Source organism: Candoia aspera, chromosome 1, assembly GCF_035149785.1.
Source record: "Candoia aspera isolate rCanAsp1 chromosome 1, rCanAsp1.hap2, whole genome shotgun sequence".
Taxonomy (NCBI): Eukaryota; Metazoa; Chordata; class Lepidosauria; order Squamata; family Boidae; genus Candoia; species Candoia aspera.
Window position 1 is genome coordinate 42,580,381 of NC_086153.1, and position 18,262 is coordinate 42,598,642.

At 39.4% G+C, this 18,262-nt stretch overlaps 1 protein-coding gene across 1 annotated transcript in view; it reads left to right on the plus strand.

The window, feature by feature from the left end:
- Window positions 1-2,538: 2,538 nt before the first annotated feature.
- LRPPRC (leucine rich pentatricopeptide repeat containing) overlaps window positions 2,539-18,262 on the plus strand; it is a 121,228-nt gene continuing 105,504 nt past the window's right edge. Inside the window, exons 1-4 of the mRNA XM_063302863.1 lie at window positions 2,539-2,708; window positions 15,106-15,302; window positions 17,034-17,156; window positions 18,126-18,247. Coding sequence (XP_063158933.1) covers window positions 2,569-2,708; window positions 15,106-15,302; window positions 17,034-17,156; window positions 18,126-18,247 — 582 coding nt within the window. The 5' untranslated portion in view covers window positions 2,539-2,568. The remainder of the gene's footprint in view (window positions 2,709-15,105; window positions 15,303-17,033; window positions 17,157-18,125; window positions 18,248-18,262) is intronic.

The following is an 18,262-nucleotide window of genomic DNA, read 5'->3' on the forward strand; positions in this document are numbered from 1 at the left end:
AATTGATGCCACTTATATTTAGCATGGAGAAAAATATTATAATGGGCCATCCCTTAATGCTTCTAATATTGAATATGGCACACATTTTATTTGCAGTGTCCATTCCTCCTTTTGTTTTAATGTAAAATGTAATTATGGATGGTTTTATTCTTCTGAATCAGGATCAATTGATTTATCAGCATGTAAACTAGGCACAAGAGTTTTTTGTTTCTTTGGGATATATAACACTACTATCTTTACTGAAGCCAAAATGCTTGAGTGTTCTCTACCCTTGGTTGTAACGAATGTGGGTGGCAGCTATATTTTGTTTTTTTTAGAGTACCCACATAAGACCATTTCTTCTTTAGTTCCTCAACTAAGTCTGTGTCACTGAAGCAGTTATCTGCAGTTACAATATAGCCTAACCCATAGACAGGCTCTGTCATTCTTTTTACTACATCTGTAGGTTTGTTACTCATATTGTATGGCCCATTTGGCTGCTTCCCAGCATAAATTTCCAAGTTACTGGAACAAAACATTTTATCATCTACAAGTGCATAAATTTTTATTCCATACTTACTAGGTTTTGATGATATGTACTGATGAAATGGACATCTTCCCTGAAAACCTGTGGGTAATGTTGTGTTTTCTCCTAGCGAATAATTCTATGCTATTTGGTAATTTTGTCCTTTCCTAGAAAATAATTAGCAAGTGTTATTTCCTCTTCTTCCTCAGTTTCATGATTCTCTTGTTCTGATTCAGCATCCCCATCACATTCTTCTAAATGATCTTCAGAATCAGTATCACTTTCATCCCTGAAATCAAATAGTTTTCATCAACTTCTTCTAACAATCTTTGAATTTCAACTATATCATTGGGTTTTATGTCAGATCTCTTCCTTGAACTTGCCATATTCAAGGTTAAAATCTGTGAAAATAAAAAAAAATAGTAGCACAATCAGGTGCAATAGGTTTAGTAGGAACTAAAGCTTATGCGTGTGTATATTAAATAATATGACATTATTGCATTATTTTAAGAAGTCTCAAATAAATAATTGCAAAGAAAATTGAGAGCCAGTTTGGTGTAGTGGTTTAAGGTGCTGGCCTAGAAACCAGGAGACTGTGAGTTCTAGGCATCCCTTATAAAGCATGAAAGCCCGCTGGGTAACTTTGGGCCAGTTGCTCACTCTCTCAGACCAACCCACCTTGCAGGGTTGCTGTGGGAAAATAGGAGGCAGGAATATTAAGTATGTTCGCCACCTTAAGTTTTCTACATAGAGAGATGGAAAGACAGGATGCAAAAAATATTTTGTTAAATGTGACAGAACCAGGCAGAATATGTCCCACAGATCAATAACACCATTTCTGCCTCTGATGATACTCGATCCTGAACTATTTATTATTGCTGTCAAGGTCACCTGATAGAAATAAGATACCCGCGGGAAGGCGGTGGGGGGGAGGTTAGACCTCCGCTATTAGCTGGCAAAATATATATAAAGGCTGTGCCTGACACACCGGTCGCGCCCGGTTAAGCAGCTTTTAGTGCACCAGACCTCATACTACCCGCGCATTGCATTTTAAGATTATTTCGTAGATTTGGAGCTGATGCATCTGTTTATTCCGAACTAAAGCACACACAGATACCAAATGAAACCTTCTGAACTCAACACAATGTGTTCTGCGGTAACTTTCTCAAGGCAGAGCTCCGTCAGCAGCATAACTGCCGGCAGCCGGAGTCGTAGTTTCAACACGCTTCGAAAGCATCGAGATAGAAAAAGCGACATTCATTATACTGTCGACTGAGCTGCCCCTTCGCTGGAGAGGCTCACTGTGTTTCGGATTCAGATCGCAGCGCGGCTGTATCCCTTAATCCGAATCTCTGCTCCGAGCCTCCCAGCCACCACCATCAAACTGGCCAAGCGCTCGCTGATTACAATACTTCCTTCCCGCGCTTTACCAAGCTTTTTTTCACCAGAGCGCCCGTGATTATAGCGCATGCGCAAATAGGGAAATTTCACGTGTTTCCCCCTGCAAGAAGCGAAAGTAAAGACGAGGCCGACAAATAGCTTTCCCGGAGTTCAAAGGCTCTTGTCATAGCTTAATCCTGAAAAAACATCTTTGAATTGGTCCTTTTCTGGACTGTATGATTTTACCTTTTTGCCCAAGCCTCGCCGTGGCTTTTGAAAACGTCGCGTTCTTTTCCTAACTCTACCAGGAGCAGTTATAAATAACTTGCAGGCAGAAACTTCGGGTTCAATTCTGAGAGGCCCAAGCCGCTCTTTGCCCTTGTCCTGCGTAAATCCGTTTTGGGCTGTTCCATTTTTTTTAAGGGACACATTATAGCTGTCGGGTTTTAAAATGAAACTCGAATATGTTTTTAAAATAATCCTAACCCTTCAGGATAAATCACAGAATTTTTCTGAGCGCTCGGGTTTGTGGTAGGCTATTCCTCCATCCAAGCATACCGCATCTTACCACAGTGCCTCCCAAGGCCCCCCCTTCTCTTTCTCGGTGAATGCAACCTCCTGCCGGTCACGTGCTCCCCCTAGACCGCTGCTTGCCTTTGCTGTACCAGCGTGCGGGAGAAGTCATGGCGGGGTTGCTCAGGTCAGCTGTGTGGCTTCGTTCACGCCTGGCGCTCTGGCGAGGAGGACGCGCCGTTGCGGGCCCCGTCCCGTCGCCGGTGTCCTCGGCCGTTCTCCGCAGCTGTAGCGGCAGCCCCGGCAGCGCGTGAGTATCCCCGAGGAGAGCACGCGGCTTCTCAAGTCGGGAGCGTAGACAGCAGTGGGAGGTCGTGAGGATACTTTGAGGGGGGTTTTTTGTACCTCTTTGATGCTCTCTAGCGGTCGTCCGAATGTTTGCAGCCCAGAGCCGGTCGATCTGGGTCCACAACATGATTCTGCACGCCTTGCAGCCTTCCTCGGCCGTGGCGGATTATGGGAGTTGTAAGGGTCAGACGTGACTCGGTGCTTGCACAGGGGACCTTTCACCTTTCACAATCCAACCCAACTGGAAGGTGGGGGAACGGTAGGTCGGAGCAGTACACGCCAATCTGGCGCCCGTCAGAATTATTAGCTGGTGAAGTCGGGTTAGAAGACTGTTGAGGAAGTCCTGGATGATCAGACCTAAAGCCCGTCAAATCCAGGGTCCTGCTTTTATTAGTCCCTCACTAGTTGCCGGTTTGAAGCCGCAGAGTAAAATATGCGGCAAAGAGCTAGTTTTCAGAGGCAAACTGCCTCTGGGCCTCATCGGAATACTTGGCTATCGTTCTTTGCCCTTTGACCATTGTCCGTCTAACCTGGTAGCCGTTGCTGCATGTTGGGGCAGTGATTTTCGACTGTTAACTATCTGCTAGCTGAAGAATGTTTCTTTTTATTTGGCCTGAGTCTTCCACCGTCCAAGCACATTCAGCATCCTGGGATTCTAATACTATGGGATGGAGGATGTGTTTACATATCCCAGTCCATGTTTAAGGGAACCACGGTTTACTGAATTAACCCAACTACCTAACCTACCTACTCTAAATCAGTGTTTCTTAAGTTCAATAACAATTCTGGGAGTTGTACTCTACATATCTTAAAGTTGCTGAGGGTGAGAAACACTGCTCTAAATGGTAAATTAACTATTCTAGCTAGTTGCTAAACCATAAACTAACCAGTTACATTTTAATTTATTGTGTTGAGGGAACCTGGCTAGAGAGTTTTCCTCTTTTGTGCTTTCCAAATCTTGCTTAATTTTATAACTGTGTCATGTTTTCCTTTGCTTTTTCCCCCCTAAAATTAAATTTTGAAATATTGTAACCTTTACAGGGTTGCTCTGTTCAGCACATTGTTTTGCTTGGCATTTCCTAGAGCTAACTTTACAATATCCTTTTTGAGTTATGGAGACCAGAACTACAGTATATCAGGTAGTCCTTACTTACCGACAATAATTGGGACCAGGGACTCCATTGTTAAGTGATGTTGTAAGGCACAACATCATGTGACTGCTCCGACTTATGACAGCAGTTCCAGCAGTCCCAGTTGCCATTAGGTGAATCCCGTGCAGTCACAGCATCCCATGGTCATGTGATCACCAGTTGCGACCTCCTGCCAGCTTCCCCACTGACTTTGCTTGCTGGAAGCCAGCAGTGAAAATTGCAAATGGCGATTGTGTGACCATGGAACATTGTGACGTCATAATTGTGAGCTGGTTGCTGAGTGCCTGACTCATGTGACCGTGGGGATGCTGTGATGGTTGCAACTACAAGGTACAGTCATAAGTACCACTTGTTTAGCTGAATGAGTGGATATTAAACAAGGACTACCTGTACACTATTTAAAGCATTTCAAAACAAGGTTTAAATCATTTAGTCACAAAGGCAGTGAGTGCTGCCATGGTATTACACTATAGTACTTTCTATTACCAGGGTGCTGGTGTTTTGTGGGAGTGTTTAACATGCAGTCCTGTGTCTGTAATTCAATGATAGAAACAGAATTATATCACTGTTGGCTATGATGCCTTCAGCTGCTGGAAGGTGTAATCCAGCACCATTTGGAAGATCACTAATCCAGCTCAGAAAAGGCTTTGCCACATTTATTATCACCTAATTTGGACATTAAGTTCTCTCTGAACTTCTTGGGTATGTTGTTTCCCCTAACGCCCTGCTATAGTACTCTTCCTCACTTTCTGAGGGCTTGTACAATGGAATTTGGGGTAAATCAATGTCTTGTGGGACTTGCACAGTGGAATTCAATATAGATGGATCTCCTGCAAGTAATCACAGATATTTGCAATTCTTATCAGTGAGAAAGTTCTCTATCAGGAAGCATTTAAGACTATAGTGCAGATTTGAACAGTCTGGGCCTTAAGTTTGAGTCTTGCGGTATATATGCTTTAGTAAATCTTGGATGCAGCTAGGGTAATAATTTTAAAAATGGATCATCCAAAAAGATCCATAGCCTAAAATAAACATCTAGAGAACTGAAGTAATGCGGGCGTATCCAGTACAAGTTGGGAAAAAAGTAATGGGACCCTCAGCTATACGCTACACACTTCAATGTGATGAATCCCCTCTGGAATAGAGGGTCTTTACAAAAAGCATACAGGTAGTCCTCGCTTAACAACCCTAATTGGGACCGGAATTTCCATCGCTAAGCAAAGCAGTCATTAGGGAAAACATCACATGACCACACTGCCTAGCGACAGCAGTTCTGGTAGTCCCAGTTGTAGTTGGTAGGCCAGGACCTCATGCTTCTGCCCTGCCGCTCTTGCCTCTGCTTCAATACCCCCCTGCCTGCCTGCCTGCCTCCCCCCCACATCTCTACCCTTTTGGCTGCCCTGAACTTTGTCACCTACCCCTGCCACCTCCCACTGCCCCCAGTTGACCTTCACTGTCTTCCTCCTCTCACTGCTAATGAGGTACGCCCAACCAAGGCAGCTACTGACCCTTCACAAGGCCTCCCCAAAGCCTCGTGCTGCCTCCCCAATCTGTCTAGTCCACTTTGAAAACTATCCAAACTGGCTGCCGTTTCCACAACTGCTTGCAGAGAATTCCATGGTTTTATTATATGCTGTGTGAAATGTACTTGCTTTTCTTGGTACTGATCTCCCTGCTTCTAGTTTCATTAGATGATCTCAAGTTCTAACTTTGTGAGAGAGGGAGAAATTCTCTCCCTGTTATCTAGGCCATTCTTAACTCTATGTACTTATATAATGTCCCTACTTACCCTCTTTTGTTCCAAGCGAATAGGTTTCAGTTATTATAGTTTTTCCTTATAGAGAAGCTCCTCCACCCCCCTAACCATTTTAGTTGTCCTTTTCTCCACTTTTTCTAACTCTATAATACCCTTTTAAAGGTGTGGTGACCATAGTTGTATACAATATTTCAAGAGTGGTTACAGTATAGATTTGTATAGGGGCATTATTACATTGGCAGATATTTTTTTAGTTCCCTTCCTCATAATTTTGGAATTAGCTGTTTTTACAATTGCACATTAGGTTGACACTTTAATTGAGCACTCTAGTGACCCCATGATCCCATTCCTAGTCAATCATTGCCAGCTCAGATCTTGTGAATGAATTGGTGTAGTTTGGATTTTTTTTGTGCCAACATGCATCAGTTTATACTTTTTATGCTAAAATAATAAAGGCAGGATAAAAATTAATCAAACCAACAAACTGCATTTGCCATTATGAAACCCATTCACCCAGTTCTTTTTTGATCTTTTCACAATCATTTTTGGATTTTACCACCCAGAACATTTGGTATAATCAGGAACCACACCTATTTCACTACACTTACTCTTAACTCCAGATCATTTATGCACAAGTTCTTAAAAAATCCCTTGGGAGCTCCACTTTGCACATTTTACCAGTGTGAGAACTGCTCATTTATCCCTACTCCCCCATTTTTTTTTAACAGTTGCCAACCTTTGAGTACACCTGTCCTCTGTCCAAGAGCTGGTGATGAGGGATTTTGTTAAAGACTTTTTGGAAGTCCAAATATACAGTATCTACTGTTTTACCATTGTCTCTATACTTCTTGCCACACTCAGGAAAGCCTAGAAGATTAATGAAATAAAAATTTAACTTTGCAGAAGCCATATTGGCTCCTTTTAAGTAGGGCTCATCCTTTCATGTGTTTCCTTACATTCTTTTTAGTAATACCTTCAACCATTTTTCTCCAGAATACATTTTGCTTTGAGTTCTCTTCATTTGGGCAAGATTTTCATTGTCATTAATAGCATTTCTGATCCAAATCATTAGATACTCTGTTGTCCATTTGGACTTGATGGTACTGTGATCTGAGATACACATTCTAACTGCAATTCTGTTGCAGTTTTGAAAACTCTCCATTATTCCATATTGTGCTCTTACAACTTACTTGCTTTGGGGGGTTGACATGGAGAACCACAGTGATTCAGTGGAAGAGTTCCTCTGAGCTTCACCAGGTAGATCACACCAGGAAATCAACTCCACAGGAAGGCTAAAAATATTTTTATTGAGAATGGTTATAATAACAGAATCTTGCAAGGCTGATTGTGCTGTACCTTATAGTCCAGGGAATCAGGGAGGCATCTACCTGAGCCACATCTGAATGTTATCTTTTTGTTCTACACTTAAAAAATGTTTCAGCCCCTTTTGCCTAGGTAAGAGTTCCTACATGATTCCTTCAAGGTCATCTTCCTTACTCTTTGCAGTTCCATGTATATATTATGCTTTATGGCTGTCTATGTCCTTTTTGACATATAGAGCAAATCCTCCCCAGTACACCTTTTTGTATTTTCTGTAGAGATCATCTGCAGAAATAATTTCATTGGTTATGTTCCATTCCATTAGATTTCTTTAATGTCTGCTACATCTGTGTTTTTTTCTGATATCAGGTACTCCAGCTTTCCCATTTTGACTTGGAGGGTCCTGGCATTTGCATGTAAGGACCTATGCAGTCTTACACCTGGGGTTTCTTTAGCATACAGCTTTACCCTTGTGACCTTATGGCTTTCTTGATTAACTATACTCATTTCCTATACCTCTGCTGCCCCCCCCCCTGGAACAGTTACTAAGATGTGTATGGCCATCCTCTAGGAATGATTTTTCCTGAACTTTCATTTTGTTGGCTTTCCTCAGGAATCAGATTACAAGCTGTTTACAGTCTTTTTTATATTACTAGTTCAGGCATTGTATGTTCCTTTTGTACAGATCTATTTTGCCCTGAAAGGCACTCTAGTGGCTCAGAGATCTAAACTCTTTTTCCTGGTACCATCACTTCATCCAAGCACTGAGACTGCTCTCCTATCCAATTAGTCCTGTACTTGGAACACATAGCATTTTCATTAAAGCCACCATGGCAGTCCAAGCAGGCACATTATTATGTGGTTGACATGCCTCTCACATTACCCATCTCCGTGCCTCTGATTGTCAGCCACACACATCCAATTCCCAGAAACCCCCTGTGCCCAGAGGCTTATCCTTATATCTGTTCATCTTTTAAGGACATAGGTCCCTTCTAGGAGATGCTTTCTATGGAATGATGTCCGCTTACCTTGAGAACCACATTCCCCATGACGGTTACAATTGGGAGTGGGATACTACTGGGATTCACAGTATCCTTTGTCATCAACCAGTCTGACTCTCCTGGATTCTCCAGTTTGGCTACTGTGGCATTGAGGGAACAGATTTCTTCCCTGAGAGCCAAGAGCCTTATTGCACAAATTGTATACCCATGATTTCTGCCCAGCAGAGTCATACAAATAGCAGTCAGCATGGTTCACTGGATATCTCCCAGACTCTTGCTGGTTAACTGATTGCCTATCTATAGTTGTTTGCTGGGATTTAATTTTTTTAAATGGATAATCAAGTTTCTTCAAGCATCAGAAGAATAAAAGATTGAATGCTCTGGCTTCTTTGCCATGCTGCCAAATGCACATAGTTGCTGAACTTGGAAGTCTACTTAACTGCAAATTATCAAAAGTATTAACTCTTTGGGCTGATCTGCACAACAAACAGCACAAGTATGGACCACTGACTGTTACTTGAGCACAGTGCACAATATATTCTTTACTTTTTATTTTTTATTTCTATTTCTATTATTTTTTACTGTATTTTACTTTTTGTATTTATTGTGATGGTTTTAATTGATTGTTGTAAACCGCCCAGAGTCCTCCGACGGGACGAGATGGGCAGGATAAATTAGATAAATAAAATAAATAAATAAGGTCTGCATCTCTGCAAACCTGTCCTCTATTTTTTGCCTTTTTATTTTGTTTAAATAAAATTCTAAGCTGGATTCTGCAGACAAAGGCCTAAGGCTGGATTTTGCAGAATGAAATTGGGGCCCACGCCTAGTGTTAGACCATACTGTAAACTTAATGAACTGCAAAGCTCAGCTTATGATGTTCATTTTCTAAGGAGACTTTAAACAAGAGTCTGCTCTCTGCTTTTCTTTAAAATGTTTTGGTTTAAACCCATTCCCCAATTTAAATTAAGAATAAGCTTGCTTATGCTGTTGCCTTGTGGACACAGTTTGACATTTAAGAATTGTAAGCTTTTGCAGGATTCCTTCTCCTGGGAGTACACTCCTATTATAGATTTTCTAAGGAATTATTCTCTTGGGAATCAGCATGGAAATGACATTTTTCTTTCCTTCACATGGATGTTTAACTTTGAGTCTGCTTCACTGCAGTTTATAAAGAAGTATTGATGCTTACTCAGCAGGGATTCTCTTGTGCTCAGAGAAATAGTTGCTATGGTATAGATATACAGTGGTGCTTAAAAGTTTGTGAACACTTTTGAATTTTCAATATTTCTGCATAAATATGGCCTAAAATGTAATCTGTTCTCCACACATATCCTAAAACTCGATAAAGAGAACCCAATTAAACAAATTAGTCAAAAACATTATATAGTACTTGTTCATTTATTTATTGAGGTAATAAATGAAGGCTTAGCACAGTGAATAAACCTAGCTATTGTGGTTTGTGGCTTAGTGCAGTGATGAACTGGGCCCGTTCTTATTTACTTTAGTAAGCTATGATTAATCAAGCCATAGCTTAGCACATTGTATGAACACATTCATAGGCTGGGTTCTCATACCGCATTAAGCTCTACTGTGGTTTGTTTGATTTTGGCTTAGTCTGATTGTGTGGACCCAAACCATTTATTTTGTAAAGCAAAGTTCATGGTTGAAAATGCTGTGTGAAGCTAGTTATTAAGTAAATAATAGCACCATGTGTGGACCCAGGCAAAAAATTTAACAGCCTGATGGAAAGACTACAGAAAGCCTGAAGCAAGCATTAAAGATAACTACAGAAGATCCAAGTGAAGCAAAAGTTGAATAGTGTTCCATTTAGTTCATTTAGATTTAATTTAAATTCTTACACTGAGCAAGGGCATGGACAAATAGCCCCTTTCAGTGTTATGATTCTATACAGCATACAATGAAGATAATTGACCTCTTAGTCAATGGTATGGTGTGTACAGACAAGAGACCAGGTTACTGTTGGTGCTGGATCTGCTTTTGGCTTCCGGGCCTGCCATGCCATAAAAATATGTATGAAATTTTGTTGAAATTTTACTTGAAATTTTACTTCAACAAAAACTTCGTAAAGTTTTCGTTGAAGTAAAATTTCTATAGGAGACCTGCATATTCTTTATCAGACAGTTCTGTCATTATTACATAACATATTTATGTTACATTGGACAGAGTAGAGTTATCTTTGTTTGGTCAAGGTAATTTGGCCTGTCAAGGTCATTGGACTATGAGAGGATATCTTTTACATCCATTCAGTAGGTATCTAAGACCTAAAATGCTGTACTTCTTTATGTTTGGAAAAGTCTGAATTTAGGCATTATACTGGATAAATTTATTTATTTATTTATTTATTAAATTTATATCACCGCCCATCTCCCCCAATGGGGGACTCTGGGTAGTTTACAATAAATAGCATTAAAACATAGCCAGATAAAAATTACATTAAAATATACATAAAAGCAAACATGAAATCCAAGTGGAGATGGATCACTAAGGGGTACTATGGCGCCAGCCATCCCCAGGTGGAGCTATCTCTCTCCCCCTCCCAAGCAAGGCGGCAGAACCAGGTCTTAAGTTTCTTCCGGAAGTCCGAGAGTGAGGAAATCTGTCTCAACTCCGGGGGCAAGATGTTTCAAAGGGTGGGCGCCACTGCTGAGAAGGCTCGCCTCCTGGACCCCGCTAGATGAAATTCCTTTGCTGATGGGGTCCGTAGCATGCCCTCCCTGCCTGACCAGGTGGGATGGGTCAATGTTATGGGGACGAGACGGTCCCTCAGGTACCCTGGTCCCATTACTAATGAAGTATCTGTTAATTTTTTTCAGAGCTGATCTAAAACATCTTTTATCCTTCTCAAGCTTTGGACTGTAAATTCTGTGATCCCTAACTGTAGATGTGCTAATTGGGACTTACTGGAGTACTGAACATCTGGTGGGGACTAGGTTGTCAATTTCTGCCTTCAGTAGTAGACAATATACAGTATGTAGTTCAAGGTTGAATTGCTGGGTTCTTCATGTTCTCTAAACTTGGTTGTTTTCCTGCTGATGTTTCAGTACTAGGTGAGATAACATCAGTTCATGGGAGAGTGAAGTTTGCTAGTTGTTTCTGTTAGTAGCTTGCCTTGTTGGCTGGGCTGTGGTTTCTTCCTTGATAGTTCCTTGATTATGGTATTATTTCTTTCCTGATTGGTTTTCTAGTATTGTTTCCTGCTTATCTGGTGTTGGTTGTTGGGTGAATGTACTCTGGGTTGTTGGCTTTCTTCCTTGACTTTTGGTTATATCTTTTAAATTTTTAAAGATGGGCTTTATCTCTATGTATCTGTCAGGGAGGGAGGTAAAACAGGAGGAAAAAAGTGGCTTCTGCTGAGGACCAGAGAAGGAGGTGGGCATTTCATTGTGCAACACAATGGTTGAAAAGGTGATTCCAGGTCTTGGAGGTCTGTTCAGTGCTTGTTTCAGTGATTGAGCTGCTTGATCTGAATGTTATGGAGCCTTTTCTTGGCCTTCTTTCCATTCCAGCAGGAAAAATTGCAAACTACCTTCCAGAAAGCAAGTCACTGTTTCCCATCAGCCCCCCCTACTGTCTCTTGATCACAAGATATATCATTATTAGGTTTCTTCCAACTCATACATTTTGTGATTCTGTTCTGTAAACTTAAAATTAATTTAACATATGGTGTTGAGGCCCTGGATATGTATTTTTATGATCTTTCCAATATTTTTCAATTATAGGACCTTCGTTTTCCCAAAGCATGATTACAGAGCTATAGTGTTGCAAAGGAGAACTAAATTCACTTTAGATAGTTATTTCCATAACTACTCAACTAGGACCACTTGAATCTTGAATTCATGCCTTAAAAGCTTAACATAAAGTACAACAAACATTTTTAGAGAACTTTATTAAAACATTTTCAAAATATACATAAAAACTAAAAATATTGAAACAAAGAAGCCTACAAAGAAAAAGAAACAGAACTAAAAAGGTGTGAAAAAACACAAAACAAACTACTACAAAGTGACTTCCGACTTTCTACAACAAAGATATACATAAATCAATATCAATCTCTTACTCCAATTCATATTATAGTAAACATTATTTCTATAATGCATTTAGATCCTCATTATTACATTCCCTTCTAAAACAAGATTACCCTCCTAATTAAAGAAAAATATATAAAACCCTTCAAACATAATTTGGAACCTAATACAGTAATAAACATTCTTCTTCTTCACTATAATTTACTCCTATCTGCCAACTAAACTAACACTGACCAAAAATATAAGAATTTTCTAAACAGCATAAACTGGTATCTAAACCCTTAAAAAACCGTCCTGATAACCACACTTAAACAATAACCTGAGCATTTACCAAAAATGTAAGAATTTCCAAAATAGCATAACCATTTATCCAAACCTTTGAGAAACCGTCCCGGTAAACACATTTAGACAATTATCTCACTTCAAAGTAAACCAAGGTGTTTACATGTCTCAGAATTATGTACAGAGCTTTCTTGTCAATTTCAAATTTTACAACCTTATTTAAAAAGCCCAAATATTTGTCCAAAATCTTCCAGCCTCTAGAGTTTAATTTTCTTTCTTGATCATGGTTGGTGGCAACACAGTTTTCCTATCTTCAACTTTCGACAGCTCAATTTTCCTTTGACTATTTAAATGTAAGTCACCAATTCTCATTTTTTTCTTTGGAGAAACCACTTTACTCTTAAGATAGTTTTCAGCCTTATCAGTTTCTCTCAATTCTTGTGACAATTTGGACTCCACAAATTCTGAGAAATGCTCCAAGACTTGAATAACAGCATTGTAGAGATCTTTAAATATCAAATTAATTTCCTCCATATTTCTTAACAGTAAGATAGATTATGGCACCCTCTGGTGCCTCAGGAAGGTAAAGTCATTAATGCTGTAACTGAACAATCAAACAGCCTTTTTATCTCTGGTGTGGCCAATCAGGAGAATAAAAAGTAATAACAAACAGCATTCCCATGGGAAAGTGATAGCAAATAGATCAGAACTCCAATCCACAGATACAACAAAGAAGAGAAAGTTTTATATTCCTCAAAAATCACTTTAATAAAAAAGCAATAAAAAAACAAAATTATTTAAATCTCAATTTATCAAATTATATATAAAAAGCCAAATTAGCAAGTTAATCATTTTCAAAAATAATGAGAGTCACCAAGAGATTCTGCATTTCTTTGTTGTAGAAAGCCTCTCTTTGGTAGAATTTAAACAAAAAAAGCCTTAGTGCTATAGAAATGAGATGGGCAGCTTTAAGGTCCGTTTTTGGCTTCATAGCTTGGGAAGAAGGTGATGGCCCCGCCTCCCAGCTGATTGCTTACCAGTTGATCACGAAAAGCCATTTTGTGGTCTTCTGGCTATGACCAGCCGTCTGGAGAACACATGGAGTGATTCTTGGGGTTCTCCTTAATCCGGAGAACGCTTCTGGGCCGCAAGGAAGCCTTCCTGACCCCCCTCCCACAAAAAAGCCGCTCTGACAGGTCAGTCTGCAGACAGCAGAAAAAACCAGCTCAAGCTGCCATTGGTCCCCACCGAAAGTCTGTACAACAAACATCTTTAATAGGATTGTAGACCTGCAAGTTTAAAGAAAGCTTCTAGGTTGTTGCTGTACAGATACATTTTTTGTTTTCCCAAGTGTTACCACTGTTTAATATAAACAATTTATTATTGACTTTCATTATGAATAATTTCTAATTTCTGCCTCCCATCCAATATCCCACTAATTTGATTTATCACTGTAATAGGTCTTGCTCACACAACAAGCCATGCTATACTTATGCATTTTTTTTAATAAATTGTAATGGCTGGATTTGTACAACACACTATGCCATAAAGCAAGCTGGGGTCCTCACACAATATACTAAGCCAAAAGTAAACCAATCACTTTATAGCTTAATGTGCTATGTGAACCCTGCCTTAGTATCCTTGAATTGAGAAAACATCTTACTCTCTGATTTATGATGCTTAATAGTCTTACATTAGACTTCTGTACTAAGGCTTAAAGATATAGTCTTCCTTAGAGCCACTCTTTCACACACATTCTGTAATCTCTTATCTGTTCTTACAATCTTAAACATTTTTTTTAAAAAAGTAAACCATTGATATACTTTATTTTCATGTGGGTGGTCTAAGAAGTTTATTACAGTTTTAGAGAGCCAGTTTGGTCTAGTGGTTAAAGCATCAGGCTAGAACCCAGGAGACTGTGAGTTCTGGTGACAGGTTGGGTTGAAAGGGTAGTAAATACATCCTTGGGAGAGAGCACCATGTCACTTGAAAGAGGCAGTAGTACAGTACACCCCCTCCTCAAGAAGCCATCCTTTAATCAAACTGTTTTGTCTAACTGTTGGACTGTCCCCTACTTTCCTTTTTAGGGAAGGTTGTTGAGAAAGTGGTGGGGTTGTAGCTACAGAGAATTTATCTGGGTCCTTTTCAGTTCAGATTCAGTCATGGATGTAGAACAGAAACTGCAGCAGTCATTCTTTTTGATGACCTGTGGTGGGTTTGGGATAGTGGGAGGTTGACTGTCTTAGTTTTGTTGAATCTCTCAGCTACCTTTGATACCATCTAGACCGTGGTATCCTTCTGGAGTAGCTGTGAAGGTTGGGAATGGGGGTTGCTGTATGGCAATGGTTCTCCATCCTGAGTAGTTGGTTCTCATCAATGGGGCGGGGGGTTGAATTGAGACACATACAAAACCCCATTCTCTACCAGCCTGAGTCTTCCTAAATCCAAGCAAACTATGTTGTCTGAATCTGGAGTGGCTACCATTTCTGGTTAAGAGGAATTGGATTTTGTAACAAAGATTATTTGTTGGCTTTAAATTCTAGTCTGGGGTAAGGGGTGGAAGGATGTGGTAGCATGCACTAGTACTGTCTTCCTAGATTACATAAATATATGAAACTGACTGCCTTAATCTGTATGTAATCTAGAAATACTGCTATACTGATAATGGCTATTAATCTGGTATTAACTTTGGGTTCTTTTGGTTTGTTAATGTTTTAGATATAAAATTAAGTAGCTTGTACTAATTTTCATTTAGCAGGAAAATACAGTGGTACACCATAGACTTTGTTTTGATTTGCAGATTCCTGATCTACCCAACAAGGCTCTTTACAGTTGCAGTCCAAGAAAACAGAGATGTTCAAGAGCAGTTCCCTATTCAACAAAAGCAGATACAATTTTTTGACTGGGCCTTTAACAAAATGGACACTTCTATAAGAAAAAATGGGTGCATTACTAAATCCCTTTTAAATAACATATTTCATGATGCCTGCAGAACAGGTAAAGAGTTGCCTTCTCGCTTAATGCTACATTTAGTTTTTAGTAAACATCATCAATGCAAATGTTCTGTTAATTTATTAGAGTTATTAATACTGCAACACTTTCATTTCTCTGGTGTCTTGTTTTAGAGGGCCTACAATAAGAATTTTCATTCTGTTTTTTGTGAGCTGAAGATATAACTTATAAAAAATTATTATTACAAGTGTGATGTTATAGAAGATAAAACACTCAACAATGTGTAACTTCAGAACTTTAACATTAGATGTTAAGGAAAACCATGCCTTAAGAGAGGAATGGATGACAGTCTAGATTAAGGCCTCCATTCTATTAGTTTGTATGGGAAAAACCCACATCCATTGGTTTGTACGTTATGATACAAATTGTGGGTGATGGCCCCTTATCTGAGCCTCAGCAGAGTAAAGGGTTAAAGCTTCTCTAGCTTTGTGCTGGGGGTTGACATTACAGAGTATTTGTGCTCTGATGTGCTTTGTGGAAGTATATCAGTTGTGGTGTGCATGCACCTCATGGTACTCTATATGTGGTTATGGCTATATTTGCTTTACTGACTGCAGACGTTACTCTGGCACAATATGTATTTGGCTGCTTAAAGAACACTTAGTAGTTCAAGGAAGTATCTCATTGCTGCCATGGCAATAGAGATACAGTAGGAAGTCTCTTCTCACATCTCCTTTGCCCAGGAGGCTAGAATATCAAACCAGGGGGAAAAAATTGTTTTAGTAATGTAGATGCCTTTAACAGAAAATTCAATTCTGCCCCCCCCCCCCACACACACACTTGCAAATCCATACAGAGGTTCTGTATAGCTACAGATTATTTTAAATTTCAATGTCCATACTATACATTTAGGCACATAAAATCTTATTTAAAATCTTTTCACTCATTTTGGTCATAGAGCCAGTTTGGTCTAGTGGTTAAGGCCCCAGGCTAGAAACCAGGAGACTGTGAATTCTAATCCCGCTTTAGGCATGAATGCTGGCTGGGTGACCTTGGGCCAGTCACTCCCTCTCAGCCCAACTCACCTCACAGGGTTGTTGTGGGGAAAATAGGAGGAAGAAGGAGTATTAGGTACGTTCCCTGCCTTATTTATAAAAAATAATAAAGGCGGGATATAGATAAAATAAAATAATAAAAAAAATTCAAAAGGGACAGTATTTTATAGATTTCATTTCCCCTTAAGATTTGGCAAAATGGACTTTCTTCTGGTCTTGTATATTTTTACTTTGCAGCTGGATTTCTTTTTTCTCCAGACATTGTGATGTTTATTCCCCACTTTTCCTAATATTCTCTGTTCAGTGTTTTCTTTTCCTTTGTGGAGCCATTTTGTAAATTGGTTCACTCCATTTTGTGATGGCCTCCGCAATAGCTGCTCATGATCCCAAATGGGCCGGCAGAACTCCAGAAAATTTGGAGAAGTCTGATGAAAGTCTATAGTAGATGCAAAATGAAGTATGCATAATAAAGTGTAGGAAACTATTATACATGCATATCTTTAGTTCAAAGTATCTCTAGCCAAACAAGATATATATGTTTGGGTATACTAATGCTTCCTATCTTTAAGATTGTACCTTTATCTTTTCCTATTTAACGCTTAGTTTGGTTTTTGTAATTAGTTCATACAAGGAAGGACTAGAATGTTTAAGATGTTCGAAACCTCTTATTTACAGAAAGTTTAAAGTTGTTGCATTTCCGAATTACCTTGTTCTAATTTAGGATTTCCAAATGGTAACCAGGCCTTGCTGCTGTTAAGAAGCTGTGGCTCATTGTTGCCTGAGCTACCTCCACATGAAAGAACAGCACTTGCTCATACCATGTGGACAAAGCTGAAAGATATAGGTATGTTCTAAAATAAACCATATAGACTAGCATGTATTTTTTAAAATAAATGATATAATAATATTCTACTGTGTATTGAGCATGCTTTAATACTGGTTGCTATGACATTTTTCAGGTCTGTTACCATATTTTGAGAGCTATGCTGACATCTAGGGGAGATGATAGTAAAACCAAGCCATTTTTATTTTCGTCTTGAGTCAAGTTAGTTTTATGTGTACTGCTTTTGAAACCCAGTTTATTGATTTTGTACCTTGCTTGTCAGATGATTAGATGAAATTCTATGCAATGTTCCAACTGGGTTTCTTAACTAAACTAGCTGGTAGCAGTTCTTAAAGTTTTTAGGTAACAAGTTATGGTGCTAAGCATTAGTTTGGATGCTTCAGACCTAGCTCCAAACCTTGACTTGGTGCTGCAGGAGGAAGATGTGTACTTGTTCACTTCTTTTCTTCTCCTTCTCCCCTGCCTATGTAGCTTAGATTCCCTATGCTATTTCTGTGTTAACCACAAGTCATTGTTGCTCCAAGCTTAAAAAGTGAAGATTGAAAGAAATCAAATGTCAGGGATTACTGTGCAGTAATCTGTGTGCTGAAGTGCATAACTCATCCTTCCACAACCTAATGTAAATGTTTTAGATGATACCTGCCACCGACCTTAGTCAGTTCCCATCATTCATGATAAATAGGAAAGTATTGGGAGCTGCATATATTTTTGTGTCGTGGTGGCAGCTTTTTAGCAAGGCATCTTCCAGAATGGTCTTACTCCAGCTGTACAGGTTGGCATTGTAAAGGAAACGAGTACCAAACGTCCTCCATTTAAGCTGAGGGTTGCAGGAGCAACAAGGACTGCCAAAATCCGATGTGTCTTGAATTTTAGTCTGCATGTTTCTGTATATTGTTGATGTTGTGTCAAACAGTCATATGAAATTTTTATTGTACTGAATTTTATTTTTCTTTATAATTCCTTTTTTAGGTGTTGTATTTGATGTAAGCCATTATAACGCTTTGCTAAAAGTTTATCTCCAGAATGAGCATGCTTTCTCTCCAGATGAATTCCTCACAAAAATGGAAGAGGCAGATGTCCAGCCCAATCGAGTAGGTATTTCATAA